This window comes from Lolium rigidum, chromosome 6 (genome assembly GCF_022539505.1).
Source record: "Lolium rigidum isolate FL_2022 chromosome 6, APGP_CSIRO_Lrig_0.1, whole genome shotgun sequence".
In the NCBI taxonomy this organism is placed as follows: Eukaryota; Viridiplantae; Streptophyta; class Magnoliopsida; order Poales; family Poaceae; genus Lolium; species Lolium rigidum.
Genome location: NC_061513.1, coordinates 225,957,636 through 225,984,692, shown reverse-complemented (window position 1 = coordinate 225,984,692; position 27,057 = coordinate 225,957,636). Strand labels below are relative to the sequence as shown.

At 45.5% G+C, this 27,057-nt stretch overlaps 3 protein-coding genes and 2 long non-coding RNA genes across 10 annotated transcripts; 2 read left to right on the top strand and 3 right to left on the bottom strand.

The window, feature by feature from the left end:
* Positions 1-243: 243 nt before the first annotated feature.
* On the bottom strand, positions 244-23,520 carry LOC124666136. Of its 2 annotated transcripts, none has more exons than XR_006990807.1 (4): positions 22,855-23,520; positions 22,342-22,446; positions 1,131-1,293; positions 244-995 (listed from the first exon to the last, which is right to left on the bottom strand). It is a non-coding gene; the product is annotated as an uncharacterized LOC124666136 (long non-coding RNA). The 2 variants fall into 2 exon arrangements; XR_006990806.1 differs by having other exon boundaries at positions 1,131-1,246; positions 22,855-23,519.
* LOC124666133 lies at positions 3,475-6,932 on the bottom strand. The gene is made up of 2 exons (XM_047203488.1): positions 6,755-6,932; positions 3,475-4,160 (listed from the first exon to the last, which is right to left on the bottom strand). Exons 1-2 carry the CDS (start codon positions 6,843-6,845, stop codon positions 3,871-3,873), a joined length of 381 nt encoding a protein of 126 aa, XP_047059444.1. The 5' UTR covers positions 6,846-6,932; the 3' UTR covers positions 3,475-3,870.
* Positions 6,933-10,127, bottom strand: LOC124666132. The gene is made up of 2 exons (XM_047203487.1): positions 9,717-10,127; positions 6,933-7,010 (listed from the first exon to the last, which is right to left on the bottom strand). Exons 1-2 carry the CDS (start codon positions 10,051-10,053, stop codon positions 6,952-6,954), a joined length of 396 nt encoding a protein of 131 aa, XP_047059443.1. The 5' UTR covers positions 10,054-10,127; the 3' UTR covers positions 6,933-6,951.
* Positions 11,305-13,392, top strand: LOC124666134. Of its 4 annotated transcripts, none has more exons than XR_006990804.1 (3): positions 11,305-11,570; positions 11,638-11,757; positions 12,164-13,392. XR_006990804.1 is itself a non-coding variant. In XM_047203490.1 (3 exons), exons 1-3 carry the CDS (start codon positions 11,500-11,502, stop codon positions 13,216-13,218), a joined length of 291 nt encoding a protein of 96 aa, XP_047059446.1. In that variant the 5' UTR covers positions 11,305-11,499; the 3' UTR covers positions 13,219-13,392. The 4 variants fall into 4 exon arrangements, 2 of the variants coding, with proteins under 2 accessions (XP_047059446.1, XP_047059445.1); XR_006990805.1 differs by having other exon boundaries at positions 11,638-12,341; positions 13,119-13,392; XM_047203490.1 differs by having other exon boundaries at positions 13,119-13,392.
* LOC124666137 lies at positions 20,147-23,663 on the top strand. 2 transcript variants are annotated; one of them, XR_006990810.1, is made up of 5 exons: positions 20,147-20,315; positions 20,832-21,299; positions 21,381-21,800; positions 21,883-22,421; positions 22,898-23,663. It is a non-coding gene; the product is annotated as an uncharacterized LOC124666137 (long non-coding RNA). The 2 variants fall into 2 exon arrangements; XR_006990808.1 differs by lacking the exon at positions 20,147-20,315 and having other exon boundaries at positions 20,358-21,299.
* Positions 23,664-27,057: the final 3,394 nt, after the last annotated feature.

Here is a 27,057-nt window from a genome sequence, read left to right as displayed (position 1 = left end):
TTTATTTATTAGCATGTCATGTCACCAAAATGTCTTAAGATGTGTGATGTTACTAGCTATGTTAGTCCCACTATGAATAGTCTAAAAGACCTGAGGAGACGGCAGGGCTGTTGCACCTCCTCGTCCATTGCCATGCGTCATTGCCCCATTTCTTCCCGTGCCTTGCTAGGCGGCGGCTGACCCCTTGTCCTTGCTCCCTCTGTGCATTCAGTCGATGCGATGGCGAGCAAGCGCTGCGGAAGAGCTCCCCCATCCGCCCTACTCAAGGGCCACATCGATAGGCCCTGCAGCATGGAAGTCGTAGCTGTCATGGGTACAGATCCGAAGGAAGGCCTTCGTGGAGGTGCATCTCTTCCTGCTCGCCGACGCCTACCATTCTCCTGTCACGACCTTCATCCGAGGTGAGCGGCCCGACGTTGACAGAACGCAACTTTCAGCTGTCTCAATTCTGGGTTGGGTTCAGGCATTGCATAGCTGAGGATGGCGTAGGGTTGATGCGTTGTTGGCGCCATCGAAAAATACACCTTCAAGCTCTAACATATGGTTCATGATCGTTCTCTTATTCTTACGGATGTAATGCTTAATTCAATCCTATAGACTTCAGAACATCATGATAATTGTCAGTTAGTTACTTTTTTTAGGGAAGGCCACTACGGCTAGCTTTATTAATATCAGATAATAGTTGCATCATTCACGAGAATTTGCAAAATAAAACTAGGGGGTTCATCGATCCAATTACAGGAATTTTTCGAATCAAAGCAACACCTAGCTATTTGATGCGCCACTTCATCACCTCTCTCGGACAATGAGTGAACTCAACCTTCCCGATGATTCCCGCACTCGTCAAACAATCTGCATAAACTGCAGTTGCTTCATTCCACATCCGTTCTTGCCCCGAGCAATAGTGTATTACCTCTATAGAATCCGATTGCGCTTCTACCGCATTAGCTCCAATGGAGACCGCAAGTTCCAACCATGACACATAGCCAAAGCTTCTGCCATAACAGGTGTTACTTAGTTAGTAGTTTGCCAGATTTATTGATAAACTTTTGTTCTCTGCATTGAACTCTGTTTCATGCGATTTTATTGGGAAATCAAGTGAACTTTGCAAAGGCTTATATTGTACTAACCTGCTACATTCGGCACATTGCAGGTGCAGTAACGACTCGTGCTTGGATCGTCTCTTCAGCTTAAGTAATACCTCATCCAACCGGTTAACTGACAAAATGGATGCACATCTGCAAATCTAGTATTCCGTAGAATGGAGAATGCGATCATCAGTTTTGCTCTTTCCTGATGGAAATCATGTTCAAAAGTGATACCAGAGTAGCAGCTGAAGTCCAACAAGAAGTGTAAAATTCCTGAATGAAATGTCAAAAGAAATCATGCATTTTTTCTCCTTGGAGCTGTTCGAGACTGTACAAGTAGGTGAGTAAAGTCTCTGAATGCTGCCATGATATTGCTTTGATTTGAAAACACTATATCTGGATGATGCTTTAATTATATGTGCTCAGCTGCCGGTGTGGTCTTTGGCCAGGAAGTCCACCCCACAGTCGAGAGTTGGCGTCAACAATATGCCGCCCTCAGAAACATAGTTGGCTGCATGCTCAGCGTCAAGGTCTTCACGTGCTTGTCACTGAGGCGCCCGGCATGTTGGACGACTGCAACCTCTCAATGATTCAGGTCGCCTCTTCTTTCTCACGCAAAACCTTAGCGATCAAGCAAATGCAACCAGTCATGTGAAAGCCATGGCGCACGGACGGGAGAGAATTATGTGATTCAGTAATATATATTTGTGTTATGTACATATCATAGCAGCATAAACACTTGAATTTTTTTCAGAAATTACCCTAACATCCATCATAATTTTATTTGACAAATAGATGGCGCAAGCTGTTTGTCTCATGTTTTAAGCAACCTGCAAAGAGTAAGCTTGGTTGTATTTTTTCTGTGGGCTTTGTTCTAGCTTCTAAGAGGTTAATAATAAATGCATTTATTGTGTGCAATTTTGGTTTGGCTTACATGGTAAAGTTAAATGTGCAGTGTTTCCCTGCATTTTTAACAAGCAGATAGTTCATCTCCATATTCATCCTTTGTTGGTGTTTTTTCCTTTCAATATCGTTCATGTTTGTGCACTGAAAAGGGAACCATGCCATGCTAGAATATGATGTTGTAGGCAAACTCTGGTGGTGCATGTTTGCAGGATTTTACCGATTCAGAAGGACATGACCCCTTTATATATTGAGTTGCCAGATTGTTGATTGTTGTCCTCTTCTGTCCTTCACTTCTAACCTCATATTATTGTGTTTTGCCCTCCACAAAAATACCTTTATATCTAAGATCCTGTTAAGGCAACCCAATAATTAGGATAGGTTTCTGTACATGATATTATGCAGGTAGATTATATTCTCCCAAAATTTTGGTGTCTTTCTGGCGACAATTATTTGAGTTGTAATAACAACATTCTGTGGTTAAGTCTTGAATTTTTCTTAAAGCTATGTTGGGAACATGTAAAAAAAAATGTTGGTGTTGATGGCGTAATTTGGCTAACTGGTTTGTATGATCGGCCAAATTAATTGAACTGCAGGTGATTAGGTTATTGATTGACCCATATATATTTGGACTTGTTTAGTTCAAAATGCAGGTTTGATTAGTTCATTACAGATGCTACACAGACAGATCTAAAGGTTATTACCAGGACAAGACATATCGAGTTATGCGTTTTCTGCACTTACTGAGGACAAGTCCTCAAAAGATTTCAGAGATATGCAATAATCTTCAAGGATGGTACCAAGGATAAGTCCTACATGGCTTTAGATGCACAGCTAGAAGATTTTTGCAAGGAAGATGCATCAGCGATAATTGCATGCACATGGTACGTTGATTTGCCTTCTTGTGGGCCAAATAGTATTTATACGTGAAGGTATATATAATATGGCTGCACTTTGGACCTTGTCACGTACAGATTTGTAACTATATTTGGTAGGGCTCCGCAAAAAAAAAAAAACTATATTTGGTAGGGTCTGCACTTACGTATCGTAACCATCCAAGGAAAGTGTCAAGGTCGGTTTTAGCTTTTGAGTTTTACTTGCGCACGTCAAGTCCGGCCAGCCCTGTAACACGAAGTCCCGCGCCTTATATATATATATATATATATAACTATATAAAAGCTGACCCTATTTGCTGAAACCTCACCGTTTTGGGTCCTGTTCACGTTATGTTATCCTCCAATCAAAGGTTGGCACGTTAGCTAATTCTACTGTAGATTAGGAATCGGTAACTCTAGATCCCTTCGGTAGGATTTTATTTTCTCTTTTTTTCTGCATTGGAAACCCCTGATTACCGGCTTCTTTCCGGTTATCCCCTTTTAATGCTTCCGGTTATTTCTCCTCTCTATGCTCTTCTTTCCTTTTCTCACCCATAGTTTCCGGTTTTTCCGGTTAAATTGATATAACTGTGCCACGTCTGGTCTATCCTGCCGCTTACCGCGATCCTTCGCGAGGGAGCAGCCACCGCTTTCTCCTCTTCCTGGATATCCTCACATCGCACGAACGTGCACCTCCTCCGATCCAGCGGCAGTTCTCCTCCCCGATGAAGTCATCCATCAGCCACTGCCGTTTTTGGGGGCCAACGCATCCAGCCAGACGATCTCCTCTCCTCCTACAAGTTTCTCCTCCCCCGCTGATTCATCTGGCCACCGCCGTTGTTCAATCTAGGAGGAAGCAGTGTCCAGCCAGCCAATAAGCCAGATTGGATGCCATGGTTTCTAAGGTCTGAAATCGAGCACTGTGGCGTCGGCTGGACCTCAGCCAAAACATGTGTCATGTCCCTACAGTGAAATTATGTTCGAAGTTCTTCATCTCTCATCTCTCATCCCCCTTTATCCCCTCTCTTTCTCACTTTCTTGCACTTGATGCAGCGGAGGACAGGGCGTGGCCATAAGGTGGACCTCCACTGATGTGAGGATTCACATGTTTTTTTCTCCTTCCAGTGCATATGATCATTACGCATCATCACGGGTCTCTCATTGTGACCTCGCTTCCACCCCTGCAGCGAGTCCAGCTGTACAGTGACGGAGTGTGAGGTCGTCTTCGGCACGTCGACGTTAGCCTCTAGGCTGCGGTGACCGGTGGCTATCGGCTTGGAGGATGATGTGCTCCCTGTATAGGAACAATACCAGAGAAGGTAACTCTTAAACCCAGTCTGCAGAAACGACTTAAGAAATTGTGTTGGGTTTGTCAGGCAGAAGATGAGGTCGATCAGGAAAGAACAAAAGATGTCTAAATTCAATTCTTATTGTGCTATTAGTTTTCCACATGGTTAATAACTTGAGATTTCTCAGCAATTTACAGTTATTTCCTTTTTTCCTATGCAGGTATTGTACCACACATTCAGTACTGCCAATCTGTTTTGCGGCCTGCCTTTGGACATTATGGACGGCAAGAAATAATAGGGCGTTCAATGAAATCAACTCCTGGCTTTGGACATTATGGACGGCAAGATAAAATCATGGCTGGGTATTTCTATTTTACTGCATGTCGACTCCTGAACAATTAAAGACATGATATGAGGTTCATTAGATGTTCTTTTCTTCAGTTAGTTCTGAAAGAAGGAACTAAGGCGGATTTTTGGCAGTTTGCACTTTTTTTTACTTGGTAATTAGTTCATCTATAACGTGAGCCATCCTTGGTTTCAACTTGGATCAAAAGATGGTATTTATCTACTTTCTATGCCATACTCTTACTCATTACTGGTACCATATCCTTTCTTTCTACTTTCAATCAGCAGCACTATTTTTTAGATCTTTTCATTCAGGTTAGAAAATAATAAGGTAGTAAGAGATTCAAACTATTGAGCAAGTAGTACCAAGTTGAGAAGATAAAGTGATCGATGGCATGGATTCTTGGCTCGATACTGACTGGCTTTGAGAGTGGAAGTTCAGGTGTGCCATTTCTCACAACCGAGAATTTAACAAGTAGAAATTTCTAAATTACATTAAGATTCGTGTCTTACATATGCCCTACCTTTTCTAAGAGTTTTCGTTCATAGCTAAAGTTTACAGTCTTTATCACTGCTTTATTCATGCATAGTAAGGAAACTTCTTGAATTTGCTTGAATAAAACTAGCTCTTCTTCATATTGATAGGAAAAGTTCAGAATCCAGTGAGTAGAGTGGATTTTCAAGGTTGCTCCTGATTTGCCAAGAGATTTCAGAAGTAAATGATTCCAAGATGAACACTAAGAATGTAATGGAATAGAAGAATACGCACAATTTTTTTGTAACCCTACAACTTTGATTGTTTTAGCATGTGCATTGCTTGCTCTATTAGTAAAAGTACTGTCAAGTTAAATTATCCATTGGTTGCTTCATTGGCTTTTGTACGTGCTAGCATAATTAGATAACCAACACAAACATAGTGTTCCTAGCTGAATGTTTCATTTCACCAAGAATGGTTGATATTAAAGCTATCCAAAAGTACGTGTCAGCCATAATTTTGCATCCTATGTCTGCTACTTACTTACGGCACATGAGTGAGTTTATCGAAGAAAACGTAAAAGATGGTGCATTCCTGTTATACTTTAACCAGATTACCCCTTTATATCTTTGCACAAAATGATATAAGTTCTATTCCATGAATGGATCACCAATGGAGAGATTGAACTAATAATACAATGGCCTTCAGTTTGTTGCGTGGTAACCCAAATTGTTCAGCTCAAAATAACTGGCCTACCTTGCAACTTAAATTCAGTGCCAATAATTGAATATGTGCTAGCTCCATTTTGTCTGGTGAGAACGTACACGACGGTAACAAATGACAGTCCTTCGGATCTTGGCAACACATTTATAACATACAAATGTACTGGATGGTCTTCTACTATTGAAGCTCTACACCCATGGTTCGGGTATCTAGCTGCTTTGGCCCAAGTATCTCCAGATGGCAAGTGAGTGACCACTGCTCGATGTGTCATATATGTGGATGCTATCTTAGATGGAGTGCTTCCTGTCTAAGTATAGGTACAGTGAGCTTTTGCATGCTGCTTATTTGGAAAATTCCATTTACTATGCATAGAGTACTAATTAATCACTCAATATTAATTGCAGAACTAGGTTCATGTTCAAGGACTCAGATTCGACAATCCAGTACTTGATGGTTATGGATTTTCAGTGCTCATACTATCTACAGAGATGGATCCCTCACAGACATAATGAACTTAGTTTAGATAGGAAAATCATGTAGCCGCTACTCTGTTTTCTTTTGTACCTTCCTATTGAACGTGTTACTATCTTCTTCAGTTCTGTTCTTTGTACTGTTTTTGTTGCACACGTTTGCAGTCAACAAATATATCAGGAGCTTCTCTTTCTGTTTCCTGTTTTATGTCTCCTTTTATTGTTCCAGAAAAAAAAACCACTTTATATTGATCTACTGTGTCTACATGATTTTGTCTACCTACAACCGAGTTTTTGATTATGAATCAAGCTACCAAAGGAGAGCTTCATTAATCACCAGAATGACAAAACTGAAGTTACACTCATAGTTAAAGTATGTTTCAGAGTGTTATAGTTGTTTTGTTCCTCTAGCTTTTGCTCCGTGGTTTCCTTAGTGCCAAAATTATGGTTCAGATCTACGCAGGATGGTTCGGCTCTCACAAATGGCGGATAGAGACATTGTGAATTTCTATGACGTTATACATGTACGATTACAGATTCTAAGATATGTTGCTTCACAGTAACCACAGAAGGAAGTACAACATACCAGTCGGTGTCAGCTCGATCTGCACCTGCTCGAGTTGTTCTGTCGACTGCTCCTTTCTCCTGCTTCTGTGGCGACAGCTTGCTGACGGCATTGGCGATGCAAACTCCTTAAATCCTCTCCAGTTCCCCTATCTCTGCCGCTGCCCTTGCTTCTACCGCTTCAGTAGACCAAGGCTCTGGGGTCTGGGCTCTCGCATCTCATCCCCTATTTTCGTCCGCCGTGGGTACGGTGATGAAACCCTCCTCCACATCCCACGCTATTGAAGCAGAAGCAACAGCAGATCCACGGAATGAGCAAGAAAATTTTGAGGGGCAAACAAACTCAAGTAGTAATCAGATAGTGAAAACAACTTTTTTTTTTAGATAAAAGGCACTAGGTGCCCGACTTTAAATTAATAAAGCCCCGCAAGGTTCAGACATAGTTATTACATGCTGCGGCATACAGCTTAGCCAAAGAAGGAACATAACGGGGTCGGCCTCCCTAACAGACCGAGAACCCAAAACGACTAGACAGGGGTAGATGTCCGGCACCAGCTTCACGATTCGAGCTTCACGGATCCGCAGGAATGAGCTGGGCATGGATGCTTCTTAGCGCCGCGATCAACCACCTAAGCCAGGGACGGTCCGCTGGCTTTGCCACGCCGAGCCAGTGCTGCATAAATAACATAGTTTTAAAGGTAACATCAGCTGGGTGTCGGATAAGTTTAGACTCCATAGTAAGCTTATTTCTAATCACCCATAAGGCCCAAGATTGTGCAATGAACAGGCACCAGATCGTCCGCCTAGCTCTACCAAGCAAAGTTGGAGATAATCGCAAAGAATTGGGGAAAAGAGGCTGGGCACCAGCTACAACCCAGGATCTCCCTAATGACGCTCCGGGCGAACCTCGCCGAGAGCACCCGAAGAAAATATGGTCTGCAGTCTCCATCTCACCACACAGGGCGCACTTTCCATTACCCGGACCATGTCTGGATAGGATGTTGGAGCTAGAAGGAAGGCGGTCAAGCACCAACTGCCAGGAGAAGATGCGGATCTTTAGCGGAATCTTAGCGGCCCAAACATCCTTGAAATGAGCAATCGTCCCCCGCGCGACAATCGGGCATACATGGATTTCACCGAGTAAATCCCATTCTCCTCCAAGAGCCACGAAACCGTATCCTGGCCCTGGGAGAGAGTGGTTGATCCAATCAAGGCAATAAGCTCGCCGTGGTCACCCGTGAGCTCCAGAGGCAGTTGTCTACGAAACGCATCGGCTCCAACTCGGTACACACCCGAGCAACGGACTCCATCCGATCTAGAGCGATACTAAACAGGGCTGGGAACTCGTCTTTCGGAGGCCCGTCACCCGCCCATCTGTCCATCCGAAGCTCGTGCGTGTGCCATCACGGACGCAGATGTCCGGCCCCAAGTTTGAACAAATGTTTGATTCGTGTAAGCTACGCCGGAACCGGGAGCCCCTCACTCCCGTGGAGGCGTAGATATCGTTCGATCTTAGGTACTTAGCGTTGATGATCCTTTTCCGAGTTGATCGCCCCCTTGGTACAATTTCCACACCCACTTGAGCATCGGGGCAATATTCTTGAGTCTCGAGTTGACCAGCCCCAAGCCTCCGACCGCCTTGGGTCCGCAAACAGCTCGGCCAATTGACAAGGTGGTACTTCCTTTTGGTGCCCACCCCTTCCCGAGTAGAATTTGGCTCTATGAGTGTCGAATTTGGCGTGAATACCGTCTTGGAGCAAAAAAGTCCCATGGCAAACGTGGGGAGGTTGTCTAAGCGAGTGTTGGATAAGATTAGACGCCCCACTGACGACATAAACTTACCCCACCGAGGGTTCCACTCTAGCCGCCGACTTTCTAACGAGGAACAACCATCTGTTCCATCGTCAGCCTCCTATCCGAAATCGGGAGCCCTAGGTAGATAAAAGGGAACTCACCCAACTTGCAATTCAGCTTATCTGCCACAATCTGCTGTCGCTCCGGGGAAGTCCCCATGACTATCACCTCGGATTTGTGGTAATTAATCTTGAGTCCCGACATGTCTTCGAAGCAGAGCAAGATGAACTTAAGGTTAGCCAATTGCACGTCGTCGTCTTGGATCATGATGATAGTATCATCGGCGTATTGGAGATGCGTGATTCCCCCGAGAATCGGGTGAGGGGCGATCCCGGCAATGTGCCCGACTTCGTTTGCCTTGGACAGAATAACCGAGAGCGCCTCCGCCATGAAGTTAAAAAGAAGCGGGGAGAGTGGGTCTCCCGCCGCACTCCCCGCTTGTTCCGGAAGAAGGGCCCGATCTCCCCATTGATCGAGATCGCAGCCTCGGCCTCCCGCCACCAGCTGGGAGATGCGGTGAACCACCCCGACATCAAAACCTTTGCAACGCAGCACCTCCGTGAGGAAATCCCAATTAACCTCGTCGTAGGCTTTCTCGAAATCTAGCTTAAGCAGCACACACGCCTCTTTCTTTGACTTAACTTCGTGAACCAGTTCGTGCAGGGCCAACACCCCATCAAGGATAAAGCGACCCTTGATAAACGCTGTTTGGTTGGGACTAATGACTCTGTTCGCAATGGGGTCCAGCTTAGTAGCCACCGCCTTAGAGACAAATTTGAAAATCACATTGATAAGAGCGATTGGACGGAATTGAGTGATCTGGTCCGCCCCGGGGACCTTTGGTATCAGAGCAAGCACCCCAAAGTTGAGACGAGCAATGTCAATCCTGCCAAGGAGGAAATCATTGGTGCGGGCGCCGAACCGTGGGATGACAATCGTTTGCTACATGCTTTGTTATTTTTTTGGTGGTTTAGAACAATCAGACTCCTGACAGGACAAGAAAATTTTCAGCTACTCTTCTTTACAAAATACGATTCTTCAAAAAAAAAAAAACTATGTACTAGGAAAAATGCTTGCAATATACTACGCACTAATAGAAATTGATAGATTTCCAGCGAGAAGTAGCTTACCAGACCATCGGTCCACCCCTTCTAGCTCCGCTTCAACCCACCGCTGTAAGAACAGAGCTCCCAGCCTTCCAGGCGGCGCTCCACTGCCCAGGTTCAGGCCGCTGCGGACACGTCTCCCAAACCGAGCAGCGGACTTCCATCCTCCCGGTCCGCGCCTCTTTTTGTCGACGTGTAAGTTCCCGCGGCCGCAGCATACGCCAACAAGAATAACCGCATCGTCGATGGAGAGTCCCAGATCCCGGCCCCTGGCGCATCTCCTGCTCCTCTCCCTTTCGCCATCCTCGATGTTGCTCAAGAAGCATCTGCCAAGCGCCGACCCCTCAGCCCCTCCCCCCATGGATTCAGTGGCAAACGACTATCGCGAGCAGAGCACCGCATAAGCACCGTGTGGAGAGGAAAAATAGGGACGGGCGACAGCAGCCCTCCACCGGTCAACTCACTCTCTGTTATTCTTCACTCAAAGGTACTCTCAAGCAAAAAAAAAAAAAAGTGGCCCTATAGGGGAGAATAAGCACATATGGAGTTGGAAGCGAGGTGGGCTTTCGGTGGTGTTTGGGCCAGAATGGTAAGATGGAAAGATAAGCTGTGATGCTCTCTCTCTAACCTTTTTAAAATTTATTTGTGGAATTAGAATTAGGAGAAAACGAAGGGTTTTCGTGAAAACTTGAGAGGCTCAAACAAGATAAAAATGATATTTTTACTGAACTTTAAAAGATTGCAAACTAATACCAAAACATTTATATTAGAGTTTATATTTTATTTCAATAAAAAAAACTGCTCATCTATCTAATTCACAAACTTTTGAACATAGTAAAGACACGGCGTGCTTCTTAAATCGATGCCAATATGCTATAGTTTGTAGCAGAATGCAAAGCCCTGAAAGTATAAGAGGATCAATTTATATGTGTGCTGAAGTCAAAGCATACTAAATATCTATTGATGCCGCCATGATCGAAATATGAAGAGTCCATTAATCCCCACAGTCAACAGCACGGGCGCGGCGTGCGCCGCGCCACACTTCCTAGTACTATATATAAAAGCTGACCCCATCTGCTTAAAGGAGATTGTTTTGGGTATTGGGTACTGTTCACGTTCCTTTCCGTCCAATGGCTATTTGCCACGTACAGAGTACATTTTTCTAACTGTCCACGTGCGCCTGAGCGAGACTGTTTAGTTTCACCGCTTTGACCGAACAGTCCAGAGACGACGTCGTGAGGAGAGGAACAAAAAAAAAAGATCTCCTTCTCCCCACCGCTAACCCACCATCCTCCCCTGCCGTATACCAAGGCACGTCGGGAGGGAGAGAAAATTGGGGACGAGTTCGGCGTCTCCTCTCCATCCCAAGAGGCGGCGTGGAGGAGTCATCGGCTCCCGCCTGTCTCTCCCGACTCCCGAGGCAGGACTGTTATGGGAGGAGCCGACTCGGCCGATTAGGTAGCCATTCACGCGGCTGCCGGCACGATGGAGGAGCTCGCCGCCCTCCTCTCCTCCTTGGACGGCTCTGCAAGGCGGAAGAGGAACTGGGCGCGCCCCCCTGCTCCGTTCCCCTCCAAAGCAGCTCCCAACCCCGCCGGCGGCGAGGCAGCCACAAGATCCGTCGCCGGAGAGGCGTTGTAGCGCCGCGGCCGCCACCACCTTAAGATCCAACTCCGCCGCCCTCTTCCTATCCCTGGCCAACTCATTCCCCGCATGAGCTCTCCACTGTCGTGATCTCCTTCCTCACCAGCTGCCATGGCATCAGTTGGGTCTTCCTCCAATATCGTGGCTGGCTTGAGTTCCTGGCATGGATGGTGATGCCAAAGGACCCGGCGTTATTTCCTCTCCTTGGAGCAGCGGGGGCAAGGGGCACTGGCGGTGAGAACAGAGACTGCCGTCCAAAATCCCCATGTGTCTTTCTCATCACAGTTTCTTCAATTTTCAGGTCAGGAATCATTTACCCAAGTCCTGATCAAAATCAATCAAAACTGCTTCAGTTCATGGTTGTCCACTATTTTGATGTCCTGGCCGGCACCGACGTCGTCGGCAGCATCACCGTCCACAGGTATACCAGATCCTTACCGTTCCTTCCCACCCAGAAACCTGAACATCATCTCTCCCTAAGACGCTAACTGCAACCCATATCTGCAATACTGTTTTTTTTTTTTTGCGAATAATCCGCAATACTGTTTTCTTCTTCTATTTCGTGTTGTTTCATAAATCTGTTACCACGACCAGATTGTGGTATCTTCTTTTACTAACTTGGCTTTCTATAGCTTAGGATTCACTCCCATATCTCATGTCTTGGATTATTATGATTTGGGTTACTGTCGGTGCATGCCTGTGGGGGTTTATCTTCATTCAGCAAGGATATTATCGATTTCTGTTTGATTATCTTCATTCAGCAAGGATATTATCGATTTCTGTTTGATTTACATGTTGTAGTAATGGCGCTTTACTGATCAATGTAGAAAATAATGGTTGTTCTACTCAAGTGAGGAGGGACGTGGAGGCAAAAGGAAAGGGTATATTCAGTGTAGAAACCCAACCCACGGCTGCTCTATTCACCTGAGGAGAGACATAGAAGCAAAATTGCAGAAGGAAAGTGTAGATGAGCTTTTTCATCACCTGTCAGCTCCATTGTCTGATGTAATTTCACTCCGATTACTGCTTCATTTTTTGTCACAATTTGGTGTTCCTTATCTAAAATGGGGTTCCGCTGAGGCGGCTTCGATATCCATGTACACAGCATATTTCCATTTTTTATTTCTTTTCTAAGAGGTGCCAAAATCTTAGGCGGCTGTTCAATTGTGGATATCCTTGCTATGTTACTAGAATGTAGATGCAGCATGAGGAAGAAATTATCTACATATATTTCTATGCTTTAGCTAATAATCATCAATTAGTTTTTTATTGCTGACCAATAGAGTTCTGAAGTGTTGTGATCCCACCTTGGACTGTTTTCTTCTTCTTTTGATTAGCTAAATCGGAACTATTCGTTTACCATAATACCATCCTTCGTGCAATGCCTTACAAAAATATTATTTTGCAGGCATTTATTTTAGTGTGGTGTTGTCATTGCCAACCTAGCGTTGTTTCTTAGTTAGCTGTCAGTAGAGAAATCACCCTTCCATCAGTCTATTGTTGTGTTAATACATAGGCTAATCCTATACAGACTTTTAGTCGTCAAATTATCTGAGTTGGGAGTTAAATCTCACGTCTTCAAGTTTCTTTAGTGTTGATCAGTTTATGCTTCTCGGCCATAAATTTTTGAGTTGTGGCAGGTATTATGCTACTTAACTGAATATTGTTTCCTTCGACCCCTTCATAGGAATCCTCTGTTTTAGCATTTGTGATTTTGCAGTCAATACAAGCCTGATCTTTGGCATATGTTTGATGTGTTCCCTCTCTGTGCTCTCCATACAGGTGCTATTTTATCCATTGGTTGCTACAGGAAGCCTTGCGGTGGATTCCTCGACTGCCTATGCAAAAACTGTACACAGGGCATATTGGTACCTCTTGCTAATGCTATTATTATTATTATTAGTACCTTCTAATTATTTACAATTCACTAGAGGTATATACATTTGTCTTAGCCTGCATTGAACTAAGCTAGCATAGAAAGGATTCAAAGGAGCCATGTCAAGATCTCTTGCATGTGTAATTGATTAGTAATAATATACTACTATCAGACATGTTATGATATGAGTGCAAATTTAATTTCTGCTACTAAATTGAAAAATTTATCGTCTCTTCGTTCTATTTGAAAGTTTATGTTGAACTGACAGTACTATAGGTGCGGGCTGTGTTCATTAACTCTAAGGCATTGTTGTGACCTGTGACCACCCATATGTTTTAGAAGCAGATATCATGCCCGGAAGTAATAAAGGTGAACATGTTTGTATACTCATGATAGTTATATACCATCCGCAACATGGCCCTTCGTGTTGCAGCGTCGGCACTGTCCAATTCTTCTTTGTTATGCAATGACTATTAACAAAAGTAATGGTTAGATGCTTCATAAAGTAGGTGTCTACTTGCTGCAGCATTTGTTTCCTCTTGGCCAGTTTTGCATCGTTGTCTATAGAAGTGTACAGAATAATATGCTAAAATCAATCAATAAAGATCTTTTACTTGAGCGATGATTAAATAACCATATGTTTCTATGATGAGCTGAGGAAACAAATAGGAAGGTGCAAACTCAATTATTTCATAATTGTCCCAAGATTTTCAGATAATTCGAAATGTAAAATTCGTTAGGGACCTCATGGACCCAGGGCCCCTCCAGCTCATATTAAATTTCATAGTGGTGTCCTCAATGGTGTTGTGGAGTTCTTAAGAAGTGCCCAAAAGGTACTTGATTAATAGGATAGGAAGCTCCTCACCTGCCACCACCAAAAATTAGCCCATTCACTACTTTTCTGAACATTCACTTTTTTTTTGCTGACCTACTTAAGATCTATGTTGTCCATGAAGGCATGATTAAGATATAGGTACCCCCTATTTCCTTTTGCTCTTCTTGACTACAAATTGACACCTGCTAAAATGTGTGATGAGTTCAAGCAATGTATTACAAATTTGTTTTGCACCACAGCCTCAAGATACATTGCTAGCATCATTGTTGTCAGTTCTAACAAGGAAGTCACAAAAGGGCCAGGTTTGGAAATTTTCAGAAGACACTTGGGGATGCAAAACTTGTGAAATCTGTTGTTTTCGTTGACTATGAGAAACAAGCTACAGAACATCATTATATGCTAATGTGGAGAATTATGTTACTGAGCAGACCAAACTCAAATCATACTTGCAATATAGCATAGGTACATGGTTTCTCGCCTTGAGTGTCGTCTTTAGACTGTGATCTGAACTCGGGATGTTTTATTACAGTCTACAGGTCACTGATTGCAGACCTATATAACCTCTGCCTCCCGTAGAACATTAGTTGAATGTCTTGATGGCTATGAACATGTGATACTTGAATGTCTTGATGACATGTGATACTTGAATGTCTTGATGACCAGGAACCTTTGATATGTTATGGAGGCCGATTTACCCTATTTTGTATGGCACATGTATCTACCATTTAATGATCTCTTTCTGCACGGGTGTTATTTATATTCTACACTATTATCTGTTTATGTATCACCGATAATAGTTGATCTTCAGCCTCTTTCCGTCCATCTTACTAAAAGTGATCTACCCTTCCATCCTTTAGAATCCAACTAATGAAGCTATAACATGATCTTTGTGTCTTTGTTCTTCTCCTTACATTACTATAATTCAAACGCACAAGTTGGCAAACAAAAAACACACTCAAACTATACTAACCACTAACTACTTATGCTAAAAGATCAGCACCACGGGCGCGGCGTGCCGCCGCGCTGACCTTCCTAGTAACCTATATCAAAGTTGAACCCATATACTAAAAGGAGAACGATTTGGCAACTATTCCCTCGCTCATTTTGCCCAACCACACGTTGCCACGTCCTTCCTTTTTACTGTAGCCGCACAATCAATTCCTACATGCACGGGATGGTTGGTTCTTTTTCCTTCTTTTTCTCCTTTCCTGCAATTCGCGGTTACAGGAGGCAGCCGGTTGACCCGTTCTTCCCAAGCCGGTTACCTTCTTTTTCCTGTTATTTCTTTCCTTTCATGCACCTCTAATCTCCGGTGGTTCCGGTTTTAGGGTATCGTGGCTCTTCCATTGTTTTCTTAGGGCATGTACAATGGTCTAGACGGTATTAACACATTTGGTACCACAACTTGCACCTAAGTTACATTTTAGTCCCACATCTTGCAAAGTGGACCCCGGTGGTGCCACAACTTGCTAATCGGATTGGTTTAGGTCCTGGACCCTTCTGCTGCGCACACGTGGGTGACACGGTGGAAGGTTAATTTGTAGAAAAACCTCCATAATTTTTAATCTTCACGGAAACCTCCTATATTTCTTCAAGGTCTAATCCCTAGGCTGTGTTGCGTTGCCAGGAATCAAATTCCCCAACTCTAAGGCTATTAGCCTCCTCTGCCTTGGCGACCCGCCCGCATCGTACGAGTTCTCGTCGAAGTGCTCTTCGGCGGAAGACGAGGATGGCGGAGCACGGAGGGGAGGATTCCCTGGAGAGTGCGGGCAGCCGGGCAGGTCCCCTGCACCTGCTCGCAGAATGCGTCGGCGTGCGGTGGAGGCGCACCCGCTTCGGGTGCAGGCGACGCCACCGCGTCGGGCAGCTGAGGAGACGGCGAGGTCCATTGCACATGCTCGTGGAGGGGCTGGTGGAAGGCTTCGGGGAGCGGTAAAGGCTCATCCGCTTCGGGAGGCGGCGGAGGTGACGCCATCGCGTCGGGCAGCGTTGGAGGCGGCGAGGCAGGAGAAGCTTTACAGCAAAGTCACGCTCCTCCAGGGAATGAGGAGATGAGGAGGGCCATGGAAGAGCCGATGGGCTGGAGACCGGAGGTCCCAAACCTGAGCTTGGAAACCCAAATTCATATACTGCAGGGTCATCTCGATGGCAGGATCCTGCTTCCAGCACCGCCACCATGATGCCTGGATCCATTCGTTGCTATGTATAGCTCGAATCAGGTCCCAAATCAAGATCTACTGAAGTTGAAGACAGAGAAGAAGAAGTAGCAGATTATGTACAATTTGTACTACTGATGTATCAGCTTGTGTAGCTTATGTACTACTGAGCTACAGATGGCTAGAGTTGCAATGCGAGAATGAGGGCGGAGAAATCAAGTAATATGAATAAACACTAGAATCTTTGTGGCAGCAGCTTGTTCTGTCATGTATATGCCTGTGTATGCAAGTGTTGTTGTTGTGGAATAATAATATGATTCAGGCTATTCATGTTGACATCAGTCTTTTGGATATTCAGTAACATTTTCAAAAGAATTTTCCCGAAGTTGGGTATTTATGTTGATCTTCAGTTTCATGGAACAAGCTGTAACTTCAAGCTTTGCTATCATCCGAGTTTTTCATGCTCTAGGTGCTTCTTCACAACAGGCTTTAGCATGAGCACTAACAAGTTGTATGCACGAACTTTCTAAGCATGGTTGTATGAAATGGAATTTGTAAGCATGGCTGTATGCAATAATTAAGAATGGCAAAATTATTGGGTATGGTAATGCTACTGTATTAAGAATGGCATACAGAGAGTCTTCAACTAGATCAAGGATGGAAATAATCAAGCGAGAACAAGTAGATATCTGGAAAAATTTCAACATTTAAATCTGGGAATCATGGATATGTAAATATATCAACCAAAATCATTTAAAACCCATGGATACTTATATATAAGTACTGAAACCATGGACAGAACAACCTTTATGACAAAGTAAACTTGTAAATTTAAATATGAAATTAAAATTTGCAAATTCACTAGAACTCAACACTAGAAGCATCCAAAGTTCTCAGAACAGCTACTATATGTCTTCAGGTACTGGTGCATTCCAACTGAGGGGAACCTCTTGTGCATCCAGGGATTTGTTCATTCAGATCAGGTATAGAACTTTGTGGCATCCAAAGTTAATCTCTGAAATTATGGCAGTCAAGCAATGTTCTTCTCCCTGGACTATAACCTGGATGCAAGGTTCATCGTCAGTGCTATTTCACTATTTCCCCATGGATTCGGCCACTAAAACCTTGTAAAATCCTCTTGATCGTGCGCCCATCTTCACCTCCACGAGCAGTACGACAACGAACATAGACAGAAGGGCGCGGGAGAAGAAAAGGAAGGGCGCGACCAGTACCGTAGTGCGGCGGATCTTCGAAGTACTCCCGGTAGTGCATGGCCGGCGGGATCCATCGTCTCCACGAATAACCGCTGCAGCTCCACCTCCGTCGTCTCCGCCACCACGCCGAAACTGCAGCTCTTTCTGTTATTGCCGAAAAGGTATGGGAGAGCAGAGGAGATCGAGTACAGGGTGCCCTTCTGTAAACATCTCATCCCAGCGCCCAATCATATTGACGCGCAATCACATTAATCGTTGTTTCCTGGACTTTACGGCAAAAATACAAATCTAGTTGGCGACCTACGTGGATGATTCGGACTGTTTGGACTAAATTTGTCCACCTTATACAAGTTCTGGTGTCATCCGTGTCCACTTTGCAACATGTGGGACTAAAATATAACTTACATGCAAGTTGTGGTACCAAATGTGTTAATACCTCTTTACATCCATGTCACCTGCAGATAGGCCTAAAGACATGTAATACAGTGGGCTATCGCTTTGGTCGTCTGGAAAGATTCAGCGGTTGCCGATATTTTATTCAGCGATCCAAATTCCCCAAATAAAGAAGAACCAAGCTGGGGAATCAATCGAGCTAGCAGTGATGATTAGAGAGTTTTTTTTTTTTTTTTTTGAACAAGGGGAAGGCCCAAAAGGGCCTAGCTGCTTTCATTCATGTCGGTGGGGTACAAGTTACAGAGGAATCCAAAGAAAAAGCAAAATACAAAGCAGTCCTCACAAATTGCAGAAAGGAGCCTACAGAGATTACAAGAAAAGCAATCGGGCCCAGCCACTCCACCACCGTAACTCGATCTCCAACTCCGGCCACCCTCAGCAGCTCCGGGGAAGCAACCACTTGGAGCAGCGAGAGCGTTGAACGCCGGCTGGAAATCATCGAAGGGCCTCCTCCAAGGAGGTTGATCAGATACCTGACGCACCAACAACGTCAAGGCTCGGAGATGCTGCCCGCCGACACTTTCGGTTGGTCGCTGCGAAAAGCAACCAAGGATGAACTCCGAAAATTTGCAGCACATGATTTCCCCGATTCCTTCCGTAACCGAATCCCACCATGCCGAACCTCTCAATCCCCTCGCCACCCCGGCAGGCCGGAAGGAGAAGAAGGACAAAGGAACTCCAGCCAAAGAAGAGAATCACCATAGCCCGCTTATTGAAGAAGGCTTCACCAGACCCACCATGCTCGCCCAACTTCCACCTTGAAAGCTTGACGCAGAGCTTCACTAGTGAGCGACCGGCGCCGCGGGAGAGCACCAAGTCGACGAGCCTCCAATAGTTGGAGAAGACGGCCTTATTGATGGAGATGTCTCGCTCCAGATTCGTCGCAAGCGACAGCTCCTGCCACCAGAGCAGGCCAACGAAGAAGATGAAGCAGAGAGTGCGCCCGATCCGGCCGATGGGATCCGGCGACCGACTCCAAAACGCCATAAAGGACAAGACACAAACACTAAAACTACTAGTATCTACTCTTGCGCTGCTCCATGTCCAGCTCCGGCCGGCTAATCCGGCGAAGAGGGCACCGGAGAGGCCCAACTCACGGTGGAAGACTCTTGATCTACTGTTCCTCACTGAGAGAGGGGAGGATTAGAGAGTTAGATCCTGCAACCTGCAAGCATAACTGATGGCCGGACTTGCTTCACGCCACGGCGGCTGCAAGAAGCTCTACGCCCCGGCAAAGTATGAACAGAAGATTAAAAGACAAAGAGAAGAAAACGAATCCATCAAAAACTCTTTGCATGCTGCCATCCAAAGCCGACTTGATTAATCGATCCGCCTTCCCTGACGAGGAGGACGACGACCGACTCTCGTGTCTCCTTTCCGGTACTCCTTCACCTCGGCGGCTCGGCCAGTACCTCGCTCCAAAAACATGCCCGCAGGTTGGCGCCGGCCGCTTCCGTCGCGACAGTCACTACCACCACCTCCAGTCGGTCTCACGCCGGCGAGGTATGGGCTCTGGAGGATTTCTAGAGAATCCATGGAGATGAAAGGAGAAAAATATCGCATGTACTCGTAACAGACACCCTCCATACAACGCAAAAGATGCCATCGGTAAGCACCGACTTTTACGGGATTAGACCGTCTGTATCTTAACAGACAGACTATGCGGTTATTCGTTTTATCTCTCTCCCACGTCATCTGATTTCCTACGTGGTATGTGTTACTGGATACCATTGTACATGCCCTTAGTGGAGTACGTGTCATGCTGCTGTTATTGCCGGACGATTCCACCGCATTGACCGGATATTTTTCTTTGACGGCCTCTCTCGAAAGGACAGACCCCGTCGCAGCGGTATCTCATCTTCTCTTGACCTCTACCATGCCAAGCTCCTTGATGAGCTCCGCCGGCACCGCACCTCCTCGCCTGCCCACGCCGCCGCCGGCCGACGCATCTCCTGCACGATCTCCCTAGCAGGGTCCCCACCCGTCGCACAAATTCCACAGCCCCAATCGCTAAGCCGTGTTGAAGCTCTGGCCCGCCTCCGTCCGCTCCCGCTCGCCACTGGAAAGGATCGGCGAGACTCGCGCGAGGCTATCGCACCTTCAGGCGCGCCGCCAGGACAAGGAGAAGGCTGGATGAGGCCTCCCCATTGTTCTCCCCCGACGGATAAGGAGGAGGTCGCCGGAGCACGACGAGTCCCCAGCGGCGTCGGCGCACGGGAGGCTTGCACCCGACACAACATGCGTCGACGAGCAGTCAGCATGCCTGACTTCATCCTCCTCTCCGTTTCTCTCTAGCCTCCTCCTCCTCTCTCTCTCTCTCATCCAAGATAGGATGCAGCGAGGATGCATACGGAGTTACGGCCATAGTGACCACGGCCCGGCGATGAGAGTGGAGCATCCTGAGAGTGGAGCATCCGACGAGGATGGAGACAGCCGCGGCGGCTGGTGAACTCCACCTCTGCTGTCAGATTTTTCTTTTTCTTACGATTTTTATTTCTGTGAAATTTGGGGTTTTTTTGTTTTTTGAACGTGGATTTACGGATGCGACGAAGAGGTAGATGATGTGGAGTATGGCTGCGCATCAGGCTACATATTGCTTCAGATCAGCTTCCCCTCTCGCTTCAATTTCAGTCCACTCACAGTTTATTTTTCGTATTCAGTTTTATTGATTATCTGATGTATTGTACTTTTCAGAAGTCTATTAGATGGATGGTCTAGCTGCAAAATAAACGTTAGGGAAATCTGCTCCTTTGATCCTTCTTTTAGTTATTTACAATAGCAGATTAATTAATTCTTCTGCTCAATCGGCCCTTATGTTTGTCATTCAGAGTTGTATATGTCAGATGTTAGGAAAATCATTTGGCATCTTTCTCAGCTATATTTGTGTGATTATTTTGAAGGCACAGTATTAAACACATAGAGAAAAGGAAACCTAACTCAATTTCTTTTGTCTATTTGCAGTTTTGTCAGTAGCTATTTGTTGGCTAGGCCTGGAGGTTGATAGGCCAACAAATCATTGAAACCCAGTGCTTCACCCTGCTGCTACACTGCAGACATGCTGTTATCTATAATGTTTTGATTTTTTTTCAGCATTTTTTTCGTCTCAACACAGGTTAAGGCCGGATCCAACAACCTATAAAACAATGTGTAAAAGACTACACCTTCGGCATCATAGTGCCATCTAATCTCATTTTCTCTCTATATGGTCTACTATATATGTGCTGAGCACCATCTAATACGTGTGGTTGGCGTGAGTTTGATTAAATCTGCACATGAAGATGCTTTGTAGTCTGCCATCATGTGCTCTAATGTTCTTTCTACTAGAACATGGGTCAGATAACCGAAGGCAAGAAGAGAAAGGGTACCAGCGACAAGAGACGCCCGGCCAAGGCCCTCTTCAAGGGGAAGCAGAAATCTTAGTCTTGCCAGGTGGTCTAGCTAATCTGTTGGTTGCACAGCTCACATTTCATCGTAACAAAGCAGTGATTCTAAAACCTATTTTTATTGCAGACTGCAGTTGCAGAACCGGGCCAGGACAAGCGCGCCAGCAAGGAAATCAACCATGAGGCTGCAGATGAGGCTTCTCCTCGGTTTGCCAGCTGAGGAGGTCCGGCTTCATCTCCTCCGTTGGAAACAGTCCTATAAGCTTCCTCTTTGTCATGTCCCCCTCCCCATGTACACAAATAAGAGGAAAGGAAGCAGTGAAACGGGTCCCGACAGGGAGAAGCGACGGCAGAAATAAAATGATGTGCGGTTGCATTGTCTTGTGGTGTTGATCATCTGATGGACAGAGAGGAGTTTGCTTCCAGGATCTGTCAAGGACAGAGCGATCATGTCGCTGCAGATGTTGTGACAACGCGTTGTGCTCGATGTGTTCATCTATGTCGATGCTATCCTGGGCAGGGCACTTCCCGTCTAAATATTGTTACAGTAAGTATTTACATCTTGCTCAGTTTAGGAAGTTCCATTGCCATCCATAGAAGACAAACTAACCACAGCGTGCTAATTGCAGGGTCAGGTCCATGTTTAGGTTTTTAACTGAAGCCTGCAGATGATGGTCACAGATCATTTCCAGGCACGATGAACTCAGTTTAGATAGGAGACCCATACAACTACCTCTGTTTATTGTACTTCTCTATCTGATGAGTTGAGGTTTACCTGCTTTAGTTCTGATCTTTGTACTGTCTGTTGTTGTATGTACCTGCACTAAATGAGTATACCATAGGTTGCACTTTATTGACCTACTGTCTCCGTGGTGTTTGTTCTTAAGCGTGTTCCAGTTATCAATCAGACTACCAATGAGTAATTTCACTGAAATGAACCAACTGAAAGCATGCTTTAGAGTGTCGCAGCTATTTTCTTCTGGCCTTTGCTCTTGGATCTCTTTCATGTGATAGTTTTGGTTTTGATTCAGGCAGTAACTCAGGACAGAAACAAAGCACCCATGGTGCCTCAGAGAAAGATAACATACCAGTTATTGTCGGCTGAATCCGCGCTTACTTCACGGGAGGTTGCCTAAATCCTCTATCATTCCTCCTTAGACTCTTGAAGGTATTGGTTTCCTTCCTTTGTTTTCCTACACGAGTTCAAAACCTCTTCTATGAAAGTTGTAAATGTTCAGAAAAAAAGAGCTAGGCAGGGAAGCATATAATTTTGATTACACATCCACCTTTAATGAATTAATTAATGTTATTTTTGTTGCGCCAATAGGACTTCCATGACTTGCTTACAAAATCCAAACACAGGCACATGAATACTTGGCTAAAAATACTTTCCAGAAAAAATTAGGAAAAGAAATATTGTGTTAACAATTCTGATGCTACAGCTTTGTATACCAAGGTATTGATCAAATGCAACTAAGTTTTCATCTTTCTTGATACACAAACAGCTATGATTGGAAAAGTTTTAGTTAGTATACATCATGCTTACGATTTGTAAACCAATGTGCTAATCAAAGTTAGAGAAAGAGAAGACAAAAAGGCACCTTATGAATTGATTTTGATGCTGCATCTTTTGCTTATCCACAGGTGATGGCACCCTATCCGCTCAATCGCCAGTGAGCTTACTCAGTTTGGGTCACTGGTGCCTGCTGCCGGAGCCGGATGGCGCAAGTCTAGCTCCTCATCCTCCAGCTCTACTGCCGGTCTGGCCCTGCAAACAAGCGGGCGGCTTGCTATTGCTCGCAATGGCATCCCCAGCGTGGCATGGAACAAACGTAGGATCCAGCGAAGACCAGCCACACCGGCTCGACAGCACGATGCACTGGTGGAAACTACCTCCTTCGCCCTCGGGCTCTACGAATCAACGACGCGGCTGAGCTTCAGTATTGCGAGCCTCGCCCGCACGTGCATGCACACTTTCAGTCATCAAAGCATGCCGGCCATGGACGCCGGCGTCCTGACTGCTAATTCAACACCTCAGCGGGGCGCATAGTGCAGCCTCTGAGCGCGTGCCCGGCCGCCGCGACGTGAGCCACATCTCCTTGGCCGCCGGCACGCCGCTGTGTCGAATCTGAGAGAGAGAGGGAGAGGGGGGAGGAGAAAAGGATAAGGATGGAATCACAACTAGAGCGGCAGACAGAGACAGTGTTAGCCGTGGAGGCACACACTCGAGCACTCGCTGCATGCGCGTTCCTGTGTCACATGCTCACGGCGTGTGCGTAACAAGTGTCGAATTAAGTACTAGTAGTGTTGTACCTGCAGCTGCAGTCTATGGAGTAGAGAATTACCGTACGGTTGTGTTAGAGTACATGCACAATTTATTTCTTGCCAACACGAAGCAATAATACAATAATCATAGTTGAAAATAAACTTGATGATGTTAACAAGTTCATCTTTGTCTTCACTATTCTATTAGTGCTAGCTGTTTAATACACTTTGTAAAATATTACCTATGCTTTTTTAACAAAATAAAATGTTCCTTTACAGGTTAAATGAACATAATCCAATTCTTATTCCAACCTAATAGTTTGGATGTGCTAAGGAAACTTAAATGCTCTGAAAGCACGGTACTGAGATTGGTAATAAAAATAGACATTCCAAATGGATGTCATTTAAGTACAGAAACCTCCATTGATATTCTAAAAAATAGATATAATTATAATTCAATATTCAGTAGTAAAAATATATGTACTTTATTTATGTTCATTCGATTCTAATCCAAAGAAATAACTTTCTAATAATTCACATAAACAGCAAAATATTATTTTCCTAATTAAGCTTCATAAGTTTTAGACAACAGTAAATGTAGTGTGCTAGATAGTTTCTAACCTAACTTTTCAATTTCCATATCGACATTATTGATATAATTTGCTTATCACATTCAAACACCTATGTCTTGCATGTCACATGAATAACTCTTATGAAAATTTTCAAACATATTTAACGTCCGTAGTTATTTCAAATTGCAAGCATATTATTTCATAAATATTTGCAGTATGTATAATATGCAGCCAAATTTAGATATTTTGTGCCTTTCTAAACAATCATTGGAAATAGGTCCACGCGCGGGCACAACATGGCACCGCGCTTAAACTTACTATTACTTTAATTTCAGTAAACATGCGGCCTCAAGCAAAAAAAAACCAATGACAATTATTGCATGGAAATATAATCTAAACTATAAAAAAATATTCAACGTGTTAAGAAAGAAGGCACCCGACAGAAATCAATCCAAACAGCAGTCGTCTCATTGAGGTTATATATATACCAATAATCGAATATACAAACCATTAATTGTTTTTTTATTTTACACATCAGAATCACCCACAGGGCGCGGCGTGCGCCGCGCCAACTTTCCTAGTATAAGGAAAACGTTTTGCTTCCGCCGGGGGATCGCACGCGACGTGTCCCCCGGGTCGAGCGAGCGACACGCGTCCCTTGTGGACCCACCAAACCGACGACCGCACCTTATCCCTGTCCATCTCTCTCTTCCCCATCGCCCATCTACTCATTTTCGAATCCAAGCAGCACCCTGCTCACCGGTGGTTCCCAGTGTGGCCGTCAATCGATTCCTGGTGTCGCCGCCCGCTGCTGGTTCCCGGCGTCGAGATCGCCGGTGGCTCCCCGCATATCCGCACGTACCTTCTTCGCCGCATCTTCACTCGCCTCTGCTCTCCATAGTCGCCACGCGCTGCAGCTTCCCTCCGTCGCCACCCGCCGCCACTCCCCCGCGTTGCTCACGTCTGGTGGCGCGGTTTCCGGCTGCTCGCGTTCCTCGTCGCGGCCGCCCTAGCGGTCGAGCTCGCGGTGCTCCGCTGTTGCTGCGAGGCTGGGCCGGCGTTGCTTCGAGTTCATGCCGGCGGTGCTCGTCGGAGCTCCGAATCAAGGCAGTAGTTGCTACAAAGGTCGGCGGGCGATGCTACCAAGGCCGGCCGCCGATGCTACAAAGACCTGCCGGCGATGCTACCAAGGCCGGCCGCGATGCTACCAAGGCCGGCCGTCGATGCTACAAAGGCCTGCTGGCGATGCTACCAAGGCCGGCCGCCGATGCTACAAAGGCCTGCCGGTGATGCTACCAACAAGGACCGCTGCCGATGCTACCATGGGGAATCGGCGCTGCTACCATGGACATCGGCATCGGCTACCATGGACATCGGCATCGGCTACCATGGACATCGGCATCGGCGTTTGCTGCAAACGACTACCATGTTGATGCTGCATCGGCGACACCGGGATGAGATAATCCAGCCTTGCTAGTTTGCTACAAGGCGGCACCGGCGTTGCCACGACGCCGCCGCTGGCCACCGCTGCTACAAGCGGCCTCCGGTGTCGCTACAAGCGGTCACTGACGCTGCTACAATTTTCCACCGACGTTGCTGCAAGCGACCGCTGTGATGTATTATCTCCGGCGACGGCGGTGATGCTGCAATCGGAAGGCACGCGAGGTGCTGCGTTGGGGAGGGAGGTGATGCTGCCATTGCCAGAGAAGGGTTGACGTGCTGCAAGCTAGGTGCTTCCTAGATGGACGTGGCGCCTCCTTCGCTGGAGTTGGACGCCGCCCTTGTCGGAGCTGGACGCGCTGCAAGTCGAGCGGATAGTCTTTTTTTTAGAGTTGTCGAGTGAATAATCGTGGACGACGTTATGCTTTGCCTTTTTCGCTAGTGTGGGGGGATTTTTCTTCCGTGTGCATGAGTGGTCCCTAGTGGACACGTGTCGAGCGCTGGATGCGGGGGATCAAAAGCTCCGATCCCCCGGGGGACGCTCAGCATGATCCCTTATATAAAGGCTTTGGCCGATTGAGGAAAAGGAACCAATCGATCTATCAATACAATAATTTACCTTTTCTTTTTACATACTGTTTTTCTATATCGTCTTCTCCGCCATGCCCTAGCAGCCCTAGGATTTGGTTCAATCTTTACCGCTTTGCGCTGAAAAGCGGTCGTCTTTCCTCTCCGAAATTGAGGTATCTTTGCTGATTTGCTCGAAAATCATCCGTTCGTCGTCACGAAAGTACGACGGTTATCCTAGTGTTGTCCGGTAGTTTTGCGTGCCAACACAATTGGCGACTCTGCTGGGAACGAAGCATCGAGTGGTCTTCAGCCTATTCTTGCTTCGTAGAGAGGGTCATCAAGAAGCTGCAATCTACACGGTAACATGAATTCTCAATCTTTTTATGTAGATGAAAATAATTCTTATATTGATGTTGCTATATCCTATGATATGCCTACTATATCGGCTAGCCCTAGTTCTTACTATGTGCAAATGCCGATTCAAAACAATCTACATGCTTCTAATTTTTATAATTACAGCAACTTGCAACATGTATACTCGAGTTCTCATGCATCGGCAACCCTAGAAGTTCATATGCCGATGAACAACGTGATGAATTCAGTAAATCAATATGAAACACCCAATGTTATAGATTTTAATAGCATGAAAAAAAGTGTTTCGCCCTTTTATCCATTGGAAAATAACATGCAATATGTTGGTTCGCCTTCACACATGCCAATGGATAGAGCAATTGGAAGTTCTAGTACTTACTATTTGGCCAATTACACCCAGCCATCATATGCTACATCTTATGTTACTAACATTTCAGCACCATATGTAATTGGAGATATTCATAATTCGGCTACACACCTTCGCAATGATTACATCCGAGTAAGTGAAAATTCAAAAGGAGTTCATGTGCCTTCGTCTAATATTGTAGCATGTGGTACACCCCCTACACAATTCCAGAATTTCGG